This window comes from Xyrauchen texanus, chromosome 12 (genome assembly GCF_025860055.1).
Source record: "Xyrauchen texanus isolate HMW12.3.18 chromosome 12, RBS_HiC_50CHRs, whole genome shotgun sequence".
In the NCBI taxonomy this organism is placed as follows: domain Eukaryota; kingdom Metazoa; phylum Chordata; class Actinopteri; order Cypriniformes; family Catostomidae; genus Xyrauchen; species Xyrauchen texanus.
Window position 1 is genome coordinate 10,177,258 of NC_068287.1, and position 22,171 is coordinate 10,199,428.

Below are 22,171 nucleotides of genomic sequence, written 5' to 3' on the forward strand. Positions count from 1 at the left end.
TGTTGTGCCGTCAAATGTTGTTATTCTTTTTCTAAAATTCATTCAGAATTTGTTTAACTGTATTCAAGTCGCATTGCGACATGCCTTCAGCAGAGATTTGTTCTGTTCGGAATGGCAAACATGCTCCTCACTATTTTGCAGTACATGCACAGTTTCAGTTTCTGGATTTGTAACATCTCTTTCTTGACTCATCATTCGATCTGACTGCCAAAAGATTTGACATTGTTACACAAAATTGACAAAAAAAATGCTAAATAACTCTAATTCAGAGATTATAACCAGACGTCACACTCTGAATTAATAATAAACATTATTTTTATATAGCACCTTCAAAGGTAGCTTCTCAAAGTGCTGCATTTTTTTATATATAAGAATAAAAAGGATAGACATAAAATAAACATGCATATCAGTATAAAGAATACAAACTAAAACGGAATATAAAAAGAGAGTAATCAGTAATATTAAATACTGTTGAATATTATCACAAAAAAAAAATAATAATTTAGTACCTAGTTTATAAAAATACAAAATAAATCGCAGTTACAGAAAGATACAATGTCAGATTTCTGAAAAGAATATGGACCAATCCATAAGTTTTCAAATAAAGGTTTGAGATAAGATGTAAACTATTAGTGTACACATTATTGCATAAATAAGTGATTTTTATCACAATAAAATCATGTTAACACAAATGTTTGTTTTATGGCTGTACTTTTGAAATGGGGTCAGTCCATAAATGTGAAAATACGCACTATTTACTTCTAGTGTAAGTGTCTTGCTGCAACTGATTCATTATTATTATTATAAAATAAACAAGATACAAGTTTAATTTATTTTTTGATGTAATCAACATTATGACACACATGCTGTTGACTGAGTTTAACTTAATCCTGGAAATTCCTATAAACATGCAACATAATGAAGTTTTTGACAACAGTGTAGCATACTGCTGTTTGAAAAGTTAATTGTACCGTATATAGTATGGATTATTCAGACCACATCCACATTAAGTTGCCTAATGTTGTCCTTTTCCAAAATATACAGTTAAAGGTGCACTCAGTCACTTTTATCTTTGTGTCATCTTGGGCTTACACTGACACCTAGCGGCATGGATGCAGCATCATTTAAAAGCAATAATTAGTTAGCAATGTGTGGACGCTCTCTATGTGAATAAAACAGTTTTTATAAGATTACTGATATGACTGGAGTCAACATTATAATGTGAGAGGCCATGATTTTATACATATATTGCGAAATTACAATTCATGTCTTGAGGAGTTCAACTTTTTAATGAGGAAAAATGGCTGAGTGCACCTTTTAGGGGAGAATTTTTAATGGAGGAAAATGCCGTTTTGGAGTGATTGAGCGGCATAAACATAGCAAAATCTATGTGTTTTCAAATGAAAATGTATACATGTGGACATGAGCTCAGTGTAAACTGTGCAGTAGCAGTATGCTAGTTTTCCAAAACAAAGTCATTAGCTGTGTACACTATGCACTTACAACATAAACTATGCACTCAGCCACATACAGTGAGGGGAAAAAAGTATTTGATCCCCTGCTGATTTTGTACATTTGCCCACTGACAAACAAATGATAGTTCATAATTTGAATGGTAGGTTAATTTGATCAGTGAGAGACAGAATAACAACAAAAAATGCATGTCAAAAATGTTATAAATGTCTCCCAGGTGTTTTATACAGGTAACGAGCTGAGATTAGGAGCACACTCTTTAAAAGAAGTGCTCCTAATCTCAGCTATAAAAGACACCTGTTAACAGAACCAATCAATCAATCAGATTCCAAACTCTCCACTGTGGCCAAGACCAAAGAGCGGTCCAAGGATGTCAGGGACAAGATTGTAGATCTACACAAGGCTGGAATGGGCTACAAGACCATCGCCAAGCAGCTTGGTGAGAAGGTGACAACAGTTGGTGTGATTATTCGCAAATGGAAGAAACACAAAATACTGTCAATCTCCCTCAGTCTGGGGCTCCATGAAAGATCTCACCATGTGGAGTTGCAATGATCATGAGAACGGTGAGGAATCAGCCCTGAACTACACGAGAGGATCTTGTCAATGATCTCAAGGCAGCTGCGACCCTAGTCACCAAGAAAACAATCGGTAACACTACGCCGTGAAGGACTGAAAAACTGCAGCGCCCGCAAGGTCCCCCTGCTCAAGAAAGCACATACAGGCCCGTCAGAAGTTTGCCAATGAACATCTGAATGATTCGGAGGAGAACTGGGTGAAATATTGTGGTCAGATGAGACCAAAATCGAGCTCTTTGGCATCAACACAACTCGCCATGTTTAGAGGAGGAGGAATGCTGCCTATGACCTCAAGAACACCATCCCCACCGTCAAACATGGAGGTGCAAACATTACACTTTGGGGGTTTTTCTGCTGAGGGGACAGGACAACTTCACTGCATCAAAGGGAAGATGGACGGGGCCATGTTCTGTCAAATCTTGGGTGAGAACCTCCTTCCCTCAGCCAGGGCATTGAAAATGGGTCGTGGATGGGTATTCCAGCATGACAATGACCCAAAACACACGGACAAGGCAACAAAGGGGTGGCTCAAGAAGCAGCACGATAAGGTCCTGGAGTGGCCTAGCCAGTCTCCAGACCTTAATCCCATAGAAAATCTGTGGAGGGAGCTGAAGGTTCGAATTGCCAAACGTCAGCCTCGAAACCTTAATGACTTGCAGAAGATCTGGAAAGAGGAGTGGGACAAAATCCCTCCTGAGAAGTGTGCAAACCTGGTGGCCAACTACAAGAAACGTCTGACCTCTGTGATTGCCAACAAGGGTTTTGCCACCAAGTACTAGGTCATGTTTTGCAGAGGGGTCGAATAATTATTTCCCTCATTGAAATGCAATTCAATTTATAACATTTATGACATGCGTTTTTCTGGATTTTTTAGTTGTTATTATTATGTCTCTCACTGTTCAAATTAACCTACCATTAAAATTATAGACTGATCATTTGTTTGTCAGTGGGCAAACGTACAAAATCAGCAGTGGATAAAATACTTTTTTCCCTCACTGTAGTGTATGAATATTAAAAGTGTAGTATCATCCCAAATGAAACATTGGACTTTTTTTGTTACTAAACTAAAGTATTAACCATTTAACAGCTGACAGAAGTGACGTTGTAAACGCATGCGACGTGCTGCCAATAGCTTTAGCTCGTTGGCCTACTTCAGTTCAACGCTTGTATCACAAACAGTATAGATTTTTAATGTACATGGTAAAGCAATCAACACACATTTGTAAGGTGCTGTCTTCACTGAAGTTTCACTAGATGCAATGTTTTGTCAGACCAGCAACTCTGGTAACTCTGCCCCCTTCCGCTACGTACGGCTTTGACGGTTGAAGAAGTGCATCATCCGGATACTCGTAGTACACTTCTTTTTGTTGCATTTTCAGTGTAAATATACCATACCACCTACACTATTTACACTAAAAATGACATAGAATAGTGCAGAGGTGTGTGGATTGGGATGCACCTCTTGACCTTATTCACAGCAGCGCCATCTTTAATTTTTGACAGGACTGACAACAAGGCTGTGAAGGATAGACTTATGCTATCAGTTCCTTTTAAATCCAGTGTTTTGAACATGAATTCTCCTCAGCTCTTGAGGGATTATGGGATCGTTAAGTGTCCAGTCGATCTGCACACCACAATCTCACTGGATATAGTAGGTCATCTGTGTAATTCTCGTTTACTACACGAATACTGTGGATTTGGACATACTACTTCATTGGCATACTATATAGTAGGGAGGTATGGATATTCGGACACAGCGGTACAGTCTCTTCAATGGATTGTATAGTTGTTTAAAGTGTTTTTGGATCATTCCACTGATGAAACATTGAAAAAAATCTTTCCAAGAAATTTCACACAAAACTCCAGACAACATGAATTGTGGGGAATATGATGTGATCAAAGAGCTTTTTGATAGCTTTTTACAATACATGTCTTTAAAGAGATGGTAAGTCTATCCCTCACAGCCTCGTTTTCGTTCCCTTCAAACACCAATGATGGCGCTACTGTGAAAAAGGTCTAAACCAAGGCACGCCAATGCTAAATAGAAGAATACCACCTTAAATCTCCTAGTGGCGGGCCGCGGAACTTCCAGTATTCCACCTTAAGCGCTCAATGTGATCAACGCACGCGTACAGTAGATTTCTGTTGTTTCTACCAGCGCGTTTTGCCGCGTTATTTTTCCCCCACCCGTATTCAGGTTGGTCCCGCCTCCAGCGTTCGCATTGGCTACTAAAATCTACTTACAAGCGGACTGCGATTGGCCAGTTGAGAAGTCGTTTATAACCTTCAAACAAAGGGAAATCATGTTATAAGTTACAGAAAAACAAATAGCCACCAAGTTCGAAGTTCAGTGCGAATTTTAAATGGTTAACATTAGACAAGACAAAACTATTGCAAGCATTTAAATGAGATGATTACAGCTTTACCGATTAATATTATTATGGGGACGACGTAACATCACAGCTTCCAGTGTATTAACATGATTTTACTGTTTTCTGTGCTATTCAACCGCTAGACCTATTTACTATACAGTATATTCCATACAGCTCAATATACGATGTATAACATAGTTTGTTACTTCTTTTATTCAATTTCTTATTAATGAATTCTGCAATTAGTTTTTAATCATTTAGAAAGTTTAACTATAGGTAGTATGTTTAAAGTTCAATTAAATTATCAATATGTGCAGCAAATTATCATGATCTGTTTGTGTAGCAAACTTAATATCACAACTTTAAAAGTCATGTAAATTACATGTTTATTAAAAATAATATTATTTCAAATGAACAATAGAACAAAGGAATATTTCACCCAAAAATAAAAATGACCTCATCATTTACTCACCCTGATGAAATCCCAAATGTGTATGACTTTCTTCTGTAGAACACAAATGAAGATTTAATAGAAGAATATTTCAGCTCTGCAGGTCCTCACAATGCAAGTGAATGGTGACTAAAACTCAGAAGGACCAAAAAGCACATAAAGGAAGCATTAAAGTAATCCATAAAACTCCAGTTGTTTAATATGTGTCTTCAGAAGTGATATGATAGATGTGGGTGAGAAACAGATCCATATTTAAACACTTTTTTTTTTTTTTAATAAAATGAAAACGTAGATTTACGTTAGAAAGAGGACTAAAATATTTTTTGGTTTCTAGGAATATGGTAAGAAATAATAGAAGTTTTTATATTTCTTAATTTCCAGAAAAGTGAGAAATACACTGTCAACCAATGTGAATTAAAAATGTTGTTTTCCAACCTTACTGTCTTAAAATTATAATAATGCTCCATCTCCATATTATTCAATCAATTCAAGTTCTACTTTAAACTGGATACAATTTCCTTGAAATATTTTCAGTTCCAAGTGTGGCTGTGTGCTTACCATCAATTCATTGTCAATTCACTTCAGGATTTTGAGAAAAAAAAAAATCTACATTACTGCTGCCTGGCTTCAAATTTAAGCTTCCTCCCCAATGGAAATGAACAACTCTTTAATTTCACTTTTACATATATATATATATATATATATATATATATATATATATATATATATATATATATATATATATATATATATATAGTATATATATAATTTTTTTCCAGTATAAAAATAAATTATAATACGGTCTTTTTTTCTAGCCTATATAAACTGTATTTCTACACATTCCATCTCTATGCAATAATTTGTTTATTTATAATAACGCGCTCTTGCCGCGTCTTGAATTGACCCGTTTCATGTGACGTCACTGTGTGACCGCGCCACCATGTTTGTGAAATCCGTTTACCTTCATCGTGCTGTGCTGGGATGCGGCAAAAGCCGCTGAATTTTTTGTTTTAAAGTGATACTCTTAGTCTTGTTTACTTGTCAGAGTCAAAATGTTAGTTTTCCTTCAATAAAGGGGGAGAGCAAGGATAAATAAAAAAAAGAAACTCTGTAGGTCTTTGCTCATTTATATAGATGTCAGTGATCTGTACACGTGTCAGTTATAAATAACATCATTCATAACACCCAGACTGTATAAAGGTATGCAATAATTGTAACACATTGTAATAAATAAAAAGCATAATAAATGTCAATATACAGTGCTACATATTTAATGTGTGTATACATAAGTTAGTCAATAAACAACACATAAGATTATAAAGAACATGCTTTATTCACACCGCAAGACTACAATGTAAAACAAATATGCTTCTGTTGCTTTCTGTATATTCTTCATGAGCTAAAGTGCCCATATTATGTTCATTTACTGGTTCATAATTTAATTTTGGGGTTCTACTACAATAGGTTTAAATGCTTGTTCAAAAAACATAATTTTTCTCATACTGTACATTGCTGAAGCACCTCTTTTCACCCTCTGTCTGAAACGCTCTGTTTTAGCTCCTGCCCCTTTAAAGCTCCCCTTTCCGAAAAGCCCAGTCTGCTCTGATTGGTCAACTGGCCTAGTCTGTTGTGAATGGTCAACCGCTTAGAGCATGTGTCAGAAATGTGGTCACACATGGCGGAAACGCCTCTTACCATAACCGAGTGTGAGTCTTCCAGAGCAGCTGTAAACACTACTTACTGTAACTATGGTAACAGTGGTGTCAGTTTTTGCCGTTCTAGTTCGAGCCAGAGTCCGATAATGAATGAAATAATGAATGTTTGGAAGAACAAGCTGATCGACCCAAGCATGACTTGAGCAGGACGTTTCACAGTGGTAAGTTTTTAATATTGTACCTCTCTTAAATTGCAGATGTGATGTTATAACTGTGTAATTTCTCTACATCATGGTAACAAGAACACTGTTGATAATTGTGAACCTAACAAAGCTTCAAGTAAAAGACATGTAATGCATCTAAGTTACACATCTTTTGCCGGAATGGGTGTAGCCAAACTATTTTCGCTTATTTACGAGTTATGAACGGGGAACAGAGGCTTACTCCTGGTTAGACATCACTGGGGGTATTAGAGAGTTAGTGAGCAAGTTAGCTTTGGACTACTGATAGCGGCCTTAACATTACATCTTTAATTATGTAATTATATAAGACTCTTGAGATCAACCCTTTTGTCATTGTTGTGATTGTACTGCTGAGGAATAGTGGTAAAAATAAATTTTAACCACTTATTCTTCAATTCGTCTGCCTTTGGAAGTCCAAACAAAGGGGTTTTGCTTTCGCAGTGAAAAAAACAGTGTCTTCTCAACATGGCGACAACACTAACCCAACTCATCCTGGCCTCTGCTTTAACTACATTTGTTTGAGGGCGGGCCAAAGTAGCCTTTAGGTGGGCATTATGCAAATGTATTACATAGTGACGTAGATACTCTATGGAAGAAATGGCTGGACTACAAAACAGGCATTTCCGCAGTTCTTGAGCAGTGTTGTCTGTGGGAGAGAATAAATCCTTTTTTCGTGGACTTTGTGCTTTGTAACTTTGCTGACCTTTTACATGCACAAACAGCTGTATTACTCACTAAAGGAAAGATAAAATCCCAAAAAACAAAATAGGGCCTCTTTAAAAGCAGTTCTTACATTCCATACATATGGGATCATCACAGAAGTTTTGTAATATTTTGACCAAATCAGAGCAGGAAACAACATAAAAACATTTGTAACGTCTGAATGAGATATGTTTACAGTGATGTACCGAGAGGCGTGTGTACTCGCCGGTTACACATCAGAATCGCCGGTGTACTGAGATGACTCTTGGATAAAATATATTTAAATGTCTGCGAAAGTCAAATTTGGAAAACAGTTGCACCGACTTGAGACCTGAATACACCTTTCCTATCACTTGGAATGGATCAACACTGAGTACATTATTAACATACATTATTATTAAAGAGTTACGCTGAGACATTTGTTTAAAATAGCTTAGCTTTTAAAAATTGTCATAACCATGGATTTCGTAAATTTCACCCACTGAAAACAAATATATAAATTAATCAATATACTCCTCACTATAATGTGCTCCTCATTTTAAAATCTCCTCCACTGTAAATAAATGCCATGGGGTGAATTATTTGTATTTGTATAATAACATGTAGTGATCAAACATACTTGGAAGCATGCAAAAGTGAAATTAAAGTGCCTGGGTAGCTCAGCAAGTATTGATGCTGACTACCACACCTGGAGTCGCGAATTTGAATCCAGGGTGTGCTGAGTGACACCAGTCAGGCTTGCTAGGGAGGGTAGAGTCACATGGGGTAACCTCCTTGTGGTTGCTATAATGTTGTTCTCTCTCTCGGTGGGGCATGTGGTGAGTTGTCCATGATGCTATGTAGATTAGAGTGAGCCTCCACACGCGCTCAACATGCCACGTGAAAAGATGTGTGCGGATTGATGGTCTCAGACGCAGAGGCAACTGAGATTCGTCCTCCGCCACACGGTTTGAGGCTAGTCACTACGCCACCACCAGGACTTAGAGCACATTGGGAATTGGGCATTCCAAAATGGGGAGGAAAAAAAAGTCTGCGTTCAGCACACTGAACCGAATGGAGTACATCTGTTACTCTGAGCACGAGATGGAGTTGTGGAGCACAGAGCCGCTTTGAATACCTGTATTAATACTTACTCACAATACAGACAGGATAGAGAAGCATGCATAGACTTCGAAACGAACAGCTTTTTTTATCTAATAGTTTAATTAAATCATCATAACCCTTTGTGGTTAAATAATCGCATAATTTCACACTGCGATTTTATTTTAATGAATTGTGCAGTCCTAATATATAAATGTGTGTGTGTGTGTTATATACTGTATTAATGACCGTTAAGTACGCTACAGTAGTAAAACAAAACATTAAAATGTGAATACGCATGCGCATTAAAACATCCACTGCGTCACTAAAATCCATTACGCATAGGATTAGATCCACTACGTCATCGCGCTACAGTCTGCAGCGAGGAGTATTTGGGATAGACGGCGAACGTCACGTTGAGGGCAAGAAACTGACGCACTTCATCCACTCTCTCACGCTCGAACCCTGTTAGGAATAATGTCTGAGCCGTATCGCGAATGGATCCTGGGGTCAATAGACTCGTTAAGGTCGAGAAAAGCGCGACCGGACTTGGACAGAATTTGCAGAATGGTAAAAAGACGACACGGCTCAGAATGGGACCGAACCCGTTCAGAACTAGACAAACTGATAGAGGAGCAAGCGGTGCTGAAAGTCAACTATAAAGGCTCTGTTTCCTATCGCAACGCGGCAAAGGTTCTGAGAGGCAGGAGAAAAGGCGAGCAGGGCAAGTGTGCTGTGAAACAGCCTTCTCTCCCGGACTTTAGCACCGGCGACAGCGCGCTGGGTCCCGCGGATGAGGATCAGATGGAGGACATGGAAGTGAGTAAAGCACGCAGGACAAGAATGAAACAAATTGCATCACATAATATGTTATACCTTGATATTTTTTCTTTACTTGAACTGTTCGTTAGCGTATGCAACATGAAAGCTGCAAGTGCGCGCGCACATACACACTCGCGCGGACTGGCGCAGACGGGGAGCGGCACAAACAGACGGAAAATCGCCGACAATGGAAGCGCTTGATCCATTATGTCGAAATCTTTCCGCGCGAGTTTTCAGTGTTAGCATAGACTCTGCTCGTGTTTTCTGCTAACTCAACTTTGGCAAATTTTTATTAAATGTTTTGTCAATTTTGTTATTGGGCCGAACTCGCTTAAAAACAGTGGCGAAAAGTCACCAAAACATCACGGATGAGCCGATTGGCGCATTTCGTACTGGGAGACGAGTACAGTAACGGTAATTTATTACAGAGAGATTGAATAATATGCATGGGGTGACAAAGTCAATACCCCAATTCATAAGGATTATTCAACCGCACGTCACTGGAAGGACTGCTAGATCACCCTTTATGTCCGTGCAGGCAAAGTGCGAACCAACTCGTCAGCGCGGCCGGTGAATTGGTTGTCATTATTTAAAGGGATAACCTGTTCCGTCTTTTAAACGTCAGTTTTGTTTGTGTTTGAAGCACTTAATCACTGCGGCAGAGGGGAAAATGTCGGATATAGCCACGTTTAACATTGGCTTGCTTTGGGACGCGCTCGTCTCGGCCTGGCAGCGCGCTTCTGAGCGAATCTGAGCGGGCTCATGACGTGCCTAGTTAATATACATGAGCTCAACACGCGCAAGAGCAATAGGATCCAGTTGGCTAACGTCACTTTACTTAATATTCATGAGCACGCCCCAGGCGCGAGTATCGCGAGCTAGGAGTCAGAATAACGCGATAGTTTTAAAGCGTTTACGTACAACACAGTGTTTCACGGCGTTCTAAAGTGTCATAGCGCCGTAAAATACGCCGTAGATATTCCAAACGCCGTAAAAAAAACGTAAGATCCGCGTTTTACGCTGTTTGGCTGGACATATAACGATGTAAAAATCGCGGTCTTTGGTTGCATAAAAGCGTCGCTTTTTACGCAGTTTTCTATGTAGTATAATGAGCCACGCATGCTGGTTTTCACAGCCAGTAAAGTTTGAGGTTTTTTCACCCAATCAATGATTATATAGCTATATACTGTCAAATCACCAGCACACTTTTGCAACAGTAAACTGGTATGCCCTGACTCAGTTCATCATTGATTGGGTGAGATCGTTTTTAATTAATCATTTCTTGAAAATAAATAAAATATAGTGAGCTAAATTTTTAATGATTTGCAATGAATTGCTGCTTTTTACCCCATAAATTAATCTTAATACACCAGTGTTTTTCTTTATTTTTCTGAGGTGACATTTTGAACTCAGAAAACTGTATCACCAGTGGGTAACATATTAATCTTATTAATGATTGTTATTAACAATCAGTACATCATAACATCAGTATTGTTTGTGGTCGGATGAGGACACATGTGCCGGAGGTCTTTTCTCTAAATGCAGCACAGTTTGGATGGGAGAGTTTTGTGATATTAAATAAATAAATGAATAATATACACTTGTTCATGTGTGGGTTTTCCTGTTGGTAGTTAATTATTATTTGTAATCATTATGAACATATTAAACATGACAAATAGAATGAAGATTTATTGTATCACTGTAATATACAGTAAAATGAAACCACAACATGCCATATGGATAGATACAAACTATAGCTGTTAATATTATTATCATTGTAATCATTATTTTCAAAGTAAGCTACAGTGTGTGTAAGATGAAAATACACAAGGAAAAGTACATATGTGACTAGCTTGTTTCTGTGATAGCTCCGCAGTCATCTCCAATGCACAGAGTATATTTTGTAAGTGTTGCTCACCCTTTTTAATGGGTCATTAGAAATAAGAGGTTGCTCACCTCTCATTTCTAATGATTGTGCACTTACAGCTGCCATTTAGTGAATATGGGTATATGGGGCGATTTCGGACACTGCAATATGAAAGCGTTAAATCTTTCACATTTGAAGGCATATTATTATATCAAAAGAATATGAAGCTGTTTAGTCATTTTTTTTTTTTTTTATTGAATTCAGGTAGTCAGCTGACAGTCATCAGAGCACATGACCTTTTTCCATTGCTACACAGTCCAATGAATTTTGTGATATTCACAAAATTCACAAAACACAGAAATTGTGAATTTAATGTAATGAGAATGTTTCTTAGTGCTTTGAGATACTGTACTAACTTTACCTGGAAAATGTTTTTTTTTCTTTTATAAAATTTTATAAACAAATGTCTGACTTATGGAAGTAATTTGTCTTTTTACCCTTTAATAAGTTCAGAGTCTAGTAGCTTAAATTGACAAAGCACTGAGGTGTTTTGCTGATCATATTATTTATGGGCGAGTTCGAATCTCCTGCTTCTGTGAGTTTTTATTTACATTTTTTGTCCTGCATACTTCTGCTGTTCGATCTAATAATATCACCTATTTTAATCTGTATAATGATGCCAGCATCATCTGGTAAGTTTACATTTAATGTAGAGTAAAATATTGTCAGACGCATAATTTTCAGAATCAACGAATCTACCGCCGGTCGTTCACATCTGGTGTAAGCGGAAGACGGTCTCCAGTTAACATGAAAACCGTACACTGGCAGCAACGCAAAATGAAGTATCTTCTGGCCATGTTGATTTGTTTGACTTGAATGAAGAATTGGTGTAAATAACCTGCAACAGTGAACTGGTATGGCCTGACTCAGTTCATCATTGATTGGGTGAGAACACCTCAAACTTTACTGGCTGTGAAAACCAGCTGACTCATTATACTAAATAGAAAATTGCGTAAAAAGCGACGCTTTTATGCAACCAAAAACAGCGTATTTTACGCCGTCATATGCCAAGCCAAACATTGTAAAAAGCACCACCTTTCACAAACACCATCCAATACGTGTTTTAAACTGTTTTCACATTATTTTTTTTATGGCGTTTGAAATAACTATGGAGTATTTTAAGGTTTTATGGTCGTTTTAGATGTACACGGGTTAAAACTATTGTGTTATTCTGAGACTTGTGGCTTGCGCGAGAGCTGAGTTCAGTGCGCCTCCGTTTAGCAAACTCACTAATGTTTCTCATTTTGTAAAAAAGAAAGAAAAGTTATTTAGTCATATTCGCTGCTCTGTTAGGAACGTTTCCTACACTAAATCAACAGTATTCACCAAATTGGGGTTCAAAGTATATGAAAATATGGTTGACAACGAATTTCTGGCTTGCTCTTGTCCGAATAAGCAGTGTGCGCACGTCCTAGACATACTGGAGCTCCAGTTTTGCAGTAGCACGGCGCAGTTTGACAATAATCACGACAGGGTTCCCACGGTCCGAGAATACATGGAATTTGGAAATATCAGGGATTTTTCTTTTAAAAGTTTTTTTCCAGGCCTGAAAAGTCATTTACATTTCTATGGCTCTAAAATATTTCAGATATATTCAGCTGGTGTATATCAGTCTGTCCATTGAGTGTCTTATTAAAGACATTTGTATTCTAATAAGTGTAATTGTTTAAATACTGGGTTTTAAAACGGTGGCCTTAAAAGTTTCCCTGTGTGTCTGTCCATGGACAGATTTATAGAAAATAGAATTTTCGTAAAAAATCTGGAGAGAGAAAAAAAATCTGTTTTTCTTCCATGTATTATGGAATTGGTTCCATGGTATCTGGGGTGTAGCAGCCATTTTAAAAGTGAGGGGGGACACAGCTGTGAGTAGGTGGCTCACACAAACCCAACACTTACAGTGCATTATTAATCATTTTACAGTACTGAGTCAACTTAATCTATGATCAAATGAACATGTTTGATCCTTTAAATTGTGTATGTCTACAGACCTGCAAAGAGAATATAGTAGAGGTTTCTAGCATTATAAGAACAATGCAAATCAATCATTTCACTTCAGTTTGTGAGCTGCTGAGAATGACCTTTATCAAAAGACAATAATAGTCTTATTATAATTATATAGTTTTAATTTTGTCCATACGATTTAATGTATAAAAAGCATGTCTACATATCTAATCACTTCAGTAAAATGCATAAGTGTTCTAAGAAAACAGCAGATCTATCTTTTTTCCTATAGTTTGTTGACTGCGCACTAACACAGAGGTAAAAAACAGGAGCTGATATTAAAAATAGCTTTACATATTTAACACAGATCTAGTAATCTGGTTAAATTGGCAAAAATAACATTTACCTCACAAGCATAATGTAAAAAGACTAACTTAATGAAGACTTATGCGCTGACATAAACTTACAATGTGTGCTTAAAAGAAGAATTGTCCTTTGTTTTTTTTTCCTGCAGCGTGTTTCACGTAATGTTGCCAATAAAGAACGATATGCCGATAAATAACTCTCATTTTTGTGTTCCTCATCTCTAGATTATTAATTTAGATCAACATCACTGCCGATAATAAACATGGATAAATGAGCATTGTTGAAAGCAACTTGAATGGAGCTGCATTGGGACTTAGAGCGCATTGAGAAATGGGCATGCCAAATTGGGGAGAAAAAAGAAAAGAAAAAGTGCGGTAGACCAAATCACCTTTTTAAAGAGTGCAAGGGTCAAGTCCCTTGGCTGATACACCCTTGCATGATATTACCATGGGCTTTTGAACATTTAGCATGGCAACTCTATATTTATTTATTTGTAGTACAACAGTATTTATTAGTTTGTAAGTACTTTGGAGTTCCATGCAAATACCATGTTGTGCAATACCATCTGTCTATTAATATATATTCCACTTCTAATCAAAGTAACAGAGTTAATCTTTATTTATCTACTGTATATTTTTTATTTATTTTCTCCACCATTTGGAATGCACAATGCGCTCTAAGCCCTCGTGGTGGTGTAGTAACTCGATACGGGTGGCGGAGGACGAATCTCAGTTGCCTCCATGTCTGAGACCGTCAATCCTCACATCTTCACACGTGGCTTGCTGAGCACGTTACCGCGGAAACGTAGCGCATGTGGAGGCCCACGCTATTCTCCACGGCATTCACACACAGCTCACCACACACCCCACCGAGAGCGAGAACCAAACATTATAGCGGGCCAATTTGATTGCTTAGGAGACTAGGCTGAAGTCACTCAGCGCACCCTGGATTCAAACTCATGACTCCAGGGGTGCTAGTCAGCGTCAATACTCGCTGAGGTACCCAGGCCCTTGTATTTATCTACTGTATATTTAAACCTATATTAGATTTTAATATTCAGATTTTCAAACTGTATAAAACAGGTTTTAAAAAAAAAACTACAATGCATTATGTTAAAACCTTGTGTTTAATTGGATTGTATGCTGCTATAGAAGTGTAATTGTCCAACCATAATCAAAGTACCAGGCTATGTTTTATAGTAGCATACACTACCTGGTCCAAAAAAAGGTTGCTGTTTGATACTCTTAAGCAGATCCTTAAGAGCCTATGATTGGATAATTATTGCAGTGATTAATATGTTTCCACTGGCAACAATTATTTTTAACCTAACTGATGCAGTGTGTAGTTTCTCATGTCTCAAACATTTTGAAAGACGTATCCCATGGTTGTGGAAACTGTTTCAGAAGCGGCAAAGTATTGGCCTGCATCAAGCAAAGAAAAGGAGATTGCTTGAATCGTTGGAATTGGATTAAGAACTGTCCATCACATTATTAAAACCAGGAAGGATAGTGGTGAACCAGCTGCTTTGCAGAAGGAATGTGGTCGAAAATCAATCTTGAATGAGCGTGATTGGAGATCACTAAAACATTTGAAGTCACATCGTAAACAAAATCACCAGTAGAACTCACGGCTATGTTTAATAGTTAAAGTAAGAGCATTTCCACACGCACAATGCGATGAGAATTTACAGGATTGGGACTAAACAGATGTGTGGCAACAAGAAAGCCACTTGTTAGTGAGGCTAATCTGAAAAAAAAAAACTAGGGAATGATAGGGAGCATAACGAATGCTAGGGTGAATAAACATTGGACTGTGGGGCAATGGAAAAAGGTCATGTGCTCTGATGACAGTCAGCTGACTACCTGAATGTACTGAATGACCATGTTATCCTATAAATTGATTTTTTCTTCCCTGATTGCACGGGCATATTCCAGGACAACAATACCAAGATTCATCATGCTCAAATTGTGAAAGAGTGATTCAGGGAACATTAGGAATCATTTTCACATATGAATTTGTCACCACAGAGTCCTGACCTTAACCCCACTGAAAGTCTTTGGGATGTGCTGGAGAAGACTTTAAGGAGTGGTTCGACTCTCCCATCATCAATACAAGATCTCGGCTAAAAATTAAAGCAAGTCTAGATGGAAATAAATATTACGATGTTGCATAAGGTTGTCAAAACAATGCCACCACGAATGCTCGCTGTAATCAAAGCTAAAGGTGGTCCAACTAAATATTAGAGTAAGCAACTTTTGTTTTGGCCAGGCAGTGTACTACTCTATAATATGTGTGTTTTTGTATGCATAGTATTTCAGCAACATTCAAACCTGCCCATCTGGCACCAACAAACATACCACGCTTGATCACGGAGATCAAATTTTTCCCCATACTGATGGTTGATCTGAACATTAACTGAAGCTCGTGGCTCGTATCTGCATGAGTTTATGCACTGCACTTCTGCCACATGATTGGCTGATTAGATAATCACATTAATACTGTATGTAGGTGTACATTTGTTCTTAATAATGTGCTCAGTGAGTTACACTGTGCAGCATTCAGTAAGTGTACGTTATTATTCTGTTCCGAATCTTCTAGGATGTGATGTCCACAACAGCAGGAATGGACAGCAGTATGGATGAGGAGGGCGATGAGAGCAGTTTAGATGCCATGTGCGCTCAGAGCACCACTGACTCTGGCATTAGCTTGAGTCCCATCACCAGCTGTAACATCAGTCTACCTTTGCCCTCACCAGCTGCCTCTCCAACTCATGATTCTCTGAGGCAGGATGGGGACAGTGCTTACACACTTCCTGAGCGCACACAGACAGCAGCCCAGCATGACACGGGTATGTATGTACTATGAAAATAGTATTTAAAAATGGTTTTACCCAGTCATAGAAAACCTGGAAAGTTATGATTTTCAGGCCTGGTGAAGTCATGGAAATTTCTATAGTGAAAATAAACCTGTCTAGTTTTTCCTCTGCTTTAAAATGTTCTATTGATATTGGTAGAAATCAGTCTTTGTGAGTGATTGTGAAGACAGGGTTGGTTTCATGGTCAGTGGATATTCGAGGCTCAGCCTAGACTTTTGAGGATACGTATGAGGCCGTCCTTTGATGAAATATAAAAATATTCATAATCATAACACTTTTTATAAAAGGTTTTAATGTTATATCTGCTTCATTTATAAAGTAAATCTTTAAATATTACTGAAACTAAAACTAAAAGGTCCCACTAACATTTGTCTCAGCCTCAGACACACTCAAAGATCTTTTAACACTATGTACTTTCCGTGATAGAATATATATATATAAATTTGTCCCTTTGCAGCTTTCCATAGTTCGATGCACATTGTGTACATTTTCATAGCCTATTATTGATTCATCTGGTATTTTCAGTTTAGAAGATAACAGGTTTAAAATTTTTGATTTTGAGGGAACAAAATGGCTAGATTTGCAAATAAAAAACACAAATGCCCTGGTTTGCAAAGTATGTCATTTTTTCAGTGTTAAAATGCTTTCTTCTTTCCAAGCTTAATATGCAGAGACAACAATAATAAGCTGTTCATTTTCTTGAAAACTGTAAAAACTTTGTCTCTCTGTCTCTATATTGCTCTATTTGTTTTTTCGACCTGCTTAGGCCCGCCCCAACAACGTTACTCAACCAATGGCGTGAGTTGGGGTCTATCTCTTTGTTTGACCAATGGCAGACATGAGGCGTACTCAACAAGCTGTTTTGAAAAAATAAAAATAAATTATTTATATATATATATATATGTGCAATTCTGTTTGTTGGCAATAGTGTAGCAGAAATTACATACTTCAGCTTTATAGTTTGCAAATTCAAACACATCTGTATATATAACTCTTTGTTTTCAGGTTTATATAGCCAAATATTCGGTACTTACTGCATCTGAATGGACCAACTCAACACAATTTCCAGTAACTCACTAAGAGAAACCATTCCGATTCTATAGACCAATCCCATTGTTTATAAACATGCACAGTAAGTGGTGGCAGAAAGCCAGCAAACTGCTGTGTTAGATTTGGCAGATAAGTGCACTAGCTAGCTCCTCTAAATATCACTAAAAGATAATATAGAATAAAATTAGCCTTCTGGTTCAAGCTAGCTAGGTTTGGGTTCACTGTTGATACTAACACAGCTAGTACGACACAAAGCAATCATAAATACAGAAATATTCTTAGCTATACCATTATTATAATGATAGGTGTTAATAACATGCCTGTAATAAAATGTTCCCTGCAAAGCCACGAGTTTGAAATGATCTCCTCAGTCCAGTCAGCTCTGTTGATTGAATCCGATATAAAGGCAGTCATTGTTTTTTGTCATTGCGATTTTGACAGCCAACAGCGCAGAACGACATTTCATTTAGCTATACCAGACAATTTAAAGGTAGCAGATAACTTTTCGAGGACTGTTGGGTCAGCTAACTTTGTTGGGTCAGCTTTTTGGCACCACTTCTGACTGTGACGTTGGCAGTGACTTTCCAAAGTATTGGTCTATTGACACAAGTTTAGCATTAAACCATTATTTATATCGTCAAGCCGGTTCTCGCCTCCTTCCCGGGCTTCGGCACCAGTGTAAAGGGATCAATGGAAAGGAGGAGGCGAGAACCGGCTTGACGATATAAATAATAGTTTTAATGATAAACTTAAAAGACAACATAAACACACACATGACGGACATGTCCGTTAACGATCTCTCTCTCTCTCCCGCACGATCCTCTGCAGTCGACCTTTATCCTTCAGAGGCTTGATTAGCCTAATACGGGACCGGGTGTGTAGAATCACGACCCGGCCCTGCCCTCCGCCCTGCCACACCAACATTATAGCATCAGTTAGTCTGTTGGGGATGATGTGTGGTAAATGTTGCTAGCTAATACCTTTTCCTATGGAACACAAAGTGGTCTTTCTCAAGGTAGTATGAGCGCTTAAGACCATTAAAATCGATAAATTCCATTAATTGATGCCTGAGATACAAATGGTGGCAATAACGCCACAATTGTCGGACAGTCATAAAAATCAACCCTATGGACATGAAATTGCAAGTTAAAGAAACACCTATAAATGAATGGCGATATGTCAGTCTTCTGAAACTGTACTAGACCAGTGTGCGGCAAGGCAACTGGTTAATTGTGTGGTTTAGGTGGTTGTCCTGTCGTCCTGGCAGCCTCAAGTAAAGAGATTTCAGTTGGCCGTATCTATTATTTTCACCCACAGCATCTCTAGAGTTCAGGCAGCAGCCACTGGCCATCTGTTCTCAAGGAGAGGAGGGGCCGAGGGTGGAAGAGAGCGCACTCACCCCTGATCCACTGCTGTCAGATTGCAGAAACACACCAGTAAGAACATCCATCCTGCACGAGCCACAGCACTTCCAATCAAAGCGCATCTGTCATGTTCCTGAGTGTCATATTGTCTCTGTTTGTCATCAGAATGAGTTGGTGAAGTCGATTGGAGGACCTCACATCTTGTCTGTCTGTGCTGATGAAGGTGATTATTCAGCCTGTGTTCTTTTACTTTGACACCACATCTGTCAATTGTACATTAATATTTGGGAATATATTTTCCCAGGTGAAAAGTGCAATAATGGACCCAAGAGCACAACAGAGATAGACATTGTCAACAATGGAGGGGTGAACAATGCAAAGTCAGTAAATGCCAGCCTGTTTGGCAGTAAAGACAGAAAAATATTGCATCTTACTGAAATGAGGCATTGAGCTGTTTCTGTTTCATCCTTAGTGATATGGTAAAGGAAGAAATTAGACAGGACCCTTTGTATTGGAGCGTGGCTGATGTGGTCAGTTACTTCAACTCTGTGGGTTTCCCTGAGCAGGCTGTAGCTTTCAGAACACAGGTTAGTACCACAACCAACCACTAGAGGGGTGAAGCTCACAAGACTTGTCAGGACATGTAGTCATGTTTAGTATTTCACCCCCACATTTATGCTGCCTGGTACATGATTGGCCAGAGAAGACTCACGTGATCCAAGTTGAATGTTACGCTCTCTCCAATGTTAAAAACGCGGAGGTTGTTATCTCTGTAAAGAAGATCTCTGGTACAGCCCATATATTGGCAAAAGGAAGCTGAGAACATCAGTTTGAGAGTTCTCTGTTTGTTGCATGAGAACGCTATTTTGTTACCGTTGCTTTCTACAACTATCGCCCTAGTATCTGTTTGGGTTTGCTGACATCAAATTGCATATTTATTTTCCTTACCTCTGAAATTAAAATGCTCTTCTGATCCTTTCTGTTCTTTACAGTCAGTCGTCGATCAAAAACAATAAAAAGAGATTGACGATTAATCGCACCTATCACAGATGCCGTTAAGAAACCATGTGACACTACTATTGTTAAAGTGTTCAACTAAAACTTTTCTGTCAGATACTTGCTGTTCTAGCACTATTCTTAAAGATACAGTACCATTTTTAGCACTTGATTACAAATGAAGGTAAACTCAATATAAATATTATAAAAGTGAAAGCTCATATCATTAATATTAAAACTGAAAAAAATAATATATATATATATTTTAATTGTAATTAATTTATAATAATTTATATATAACTGATAAATTACAAATGTTGTTTACATAATATTGTGCATCCCTAATTATAACAACCGTCTCTTTTTTTTTTTATATATGGATAAGTGCAGTTAATCTCTGTCATTACTTCCAACAGGAAATAGATGGGAAGTCCTTACTGCTGATGCAGCGCAGAGATGTGTTGACTGGTCTGTCAATCAGACTTGGTCCCGCCCTCAAAATCTATGAGAATCATGTAAAGGTACTGCAGAGAAGCCACTTTGAGGATGACAGCCGCCTCTTCTCATAGTGCCTGTTTTCAACAAAAACAGACTAAATCCTCTGGCTCGTTGTCCATGAAATACGAGGAGAATGGAACTCTATAAGACTTGTTTTGCACAATCCTCCTCAATTTGTCTTGTTTTCTTCCTCGTGAGGACATACAGCATATTTCAGCCCTGTTCTAAATTATCTTGGTCCTTCTGTCCATCCCTCACAGGGCTGATGGGACCACTCATTTTAAGTGTTATTACTCCATGGTGGAGCATTTCATTCACCAACATTTTTCCTATTATTTGTCAGAGATCATTTAGTATTGCAATACCATATAAAAAATGTTTTGTCCAATTAAATGTACTATGTTCAGATATTGTTATACAGCAGTCTTAAAACGTTAGGAAATAAATTCCAGTTTCAGAATCTGAAACAGCAATTTTGGCATCAGTCTTTTCTGTTTTGCATTAAGCTTGCCAAGCAGAGACATGGAGTGAATTACTGATGCCTTGATTCCATAGCAATATTATTTACAGATGTGTTCATATTGAAGTTCATAGCGAGAGAGCACGATTTGATAAAGTTCAGGTGGTTGAATCTCACAGAAACATGTCTGGGTCAGATTTCATCCCAAAATCAAAAGCACAAATATATATATATAAAATGTGCTTTTGTTTTTTGTTTGTTTGTATTTTGCAGAAAGAAATGCTTTAGTGACATTGTGCTTAATCAATTTGTCCTAAAAATATGTGTTATTTTCTATTAGCAAAATATGATTTATTATCTTTTCAGAGTGAATACGACCCAGACATGTTCTTGTTTTACACAGGTAGTGTAACCATAAATCTACGCACTCAGAAATCACATAAAACTGTTGCTTGTTACTATGTACATCAATCAAGTGACATGACAGATAACTGCTAACATCAAATTAATTAGCAAATTAACTATCATATCACATCTCAGTGTATCACATATAAGACAGAAAGAGTCACGTATGATCTCTAGGTTATGGTACTTTTTCAACTAGTTGAGCGTCATATGTTCCCATATATTTGCACCATTTTCTCTGTATTCAGATGTGTACAAACAATAAAATATTTTTTTTTAATTTATTTGTGAGTATTGAAATAGAATGGCTTCTTTGGTAAAACAAAAAGACATACAAATATGTTATAATGTACTACAGTTATTTGAAACAATAAATATGATATATTAGTAAAATACTGACTTTTATTCTTAGAATAATGTTCTCTTGCTGCTCTAAGACAGGGTAAATTCACAGCAATCTGAACATTTCACATATGTTATACAGCAGTCTTAAAAAGTTAGGAAATGTCCGATTATATATATATATATATATATATATATATATATATATATATATATATATATTGCAGAAAGAAATGCTTTAGGGACATTAAGATATTTTGGATTTTGTGAATTATTTTCATGACAATTGAAGAAAAGGTTTACCCAAAAATTTTAACGCTGAACACAAAAAATATATTTAGCAGAATATTTCGGCTCTGTAGGTGAATACAATGCAAGTGAATGGTGTCCATAACTTTGATGCTCCAAAAATCACATTAAGAAAGCACAAAAATTGTACATATGACTCCTGTGGTTAAATCTATATCTTCAGAAATGATATGATAGGTGTGGGTGAGAAACAGATCAATATTTAAGTCTTTTTGTTACAATTAATCTCCACTTTCACTTTCTTTGTCTTCTTTTGTTTTTGG

General features: G+C 37.5%; 1 protein-coding gene across 1 annotated transcript; it reads left to right on the forward strand.

Moving 5' to 3' along the window:
* The first annotated feature begins 8,962 nt into the window (after positions 1 to 8,962).
* On the forward strand, positions 8,963 to 21,578 carry LOC127653154 (atherin-like). Its single transcript, XM_052139718.1, has 7 exons — positions 8,963 to 9,372; positions 16,208 to 16,457; positions 18,852 to 18,970; positions 19,064 to 19,121; positions 19,203 to 19,278; positions 19,371 to 19,485; positions 20,311 to 21,578. The coding sequence occupies exons 1-7, from the start codon at positions 9,031 to 9,033 to the stop codon at positions 20,461 to 20,463; spliced, it is 1,113 nt and encodes a 370-aa protein (XP_051995678.1). The 5' UTR covers positions 8,963 to 9,030; the 3' UTR covers positions 20,464 to 21,578.
* The last annotated feature ends 593 nt before the right edge of the window (positions 21,579 to 22,171 follow it).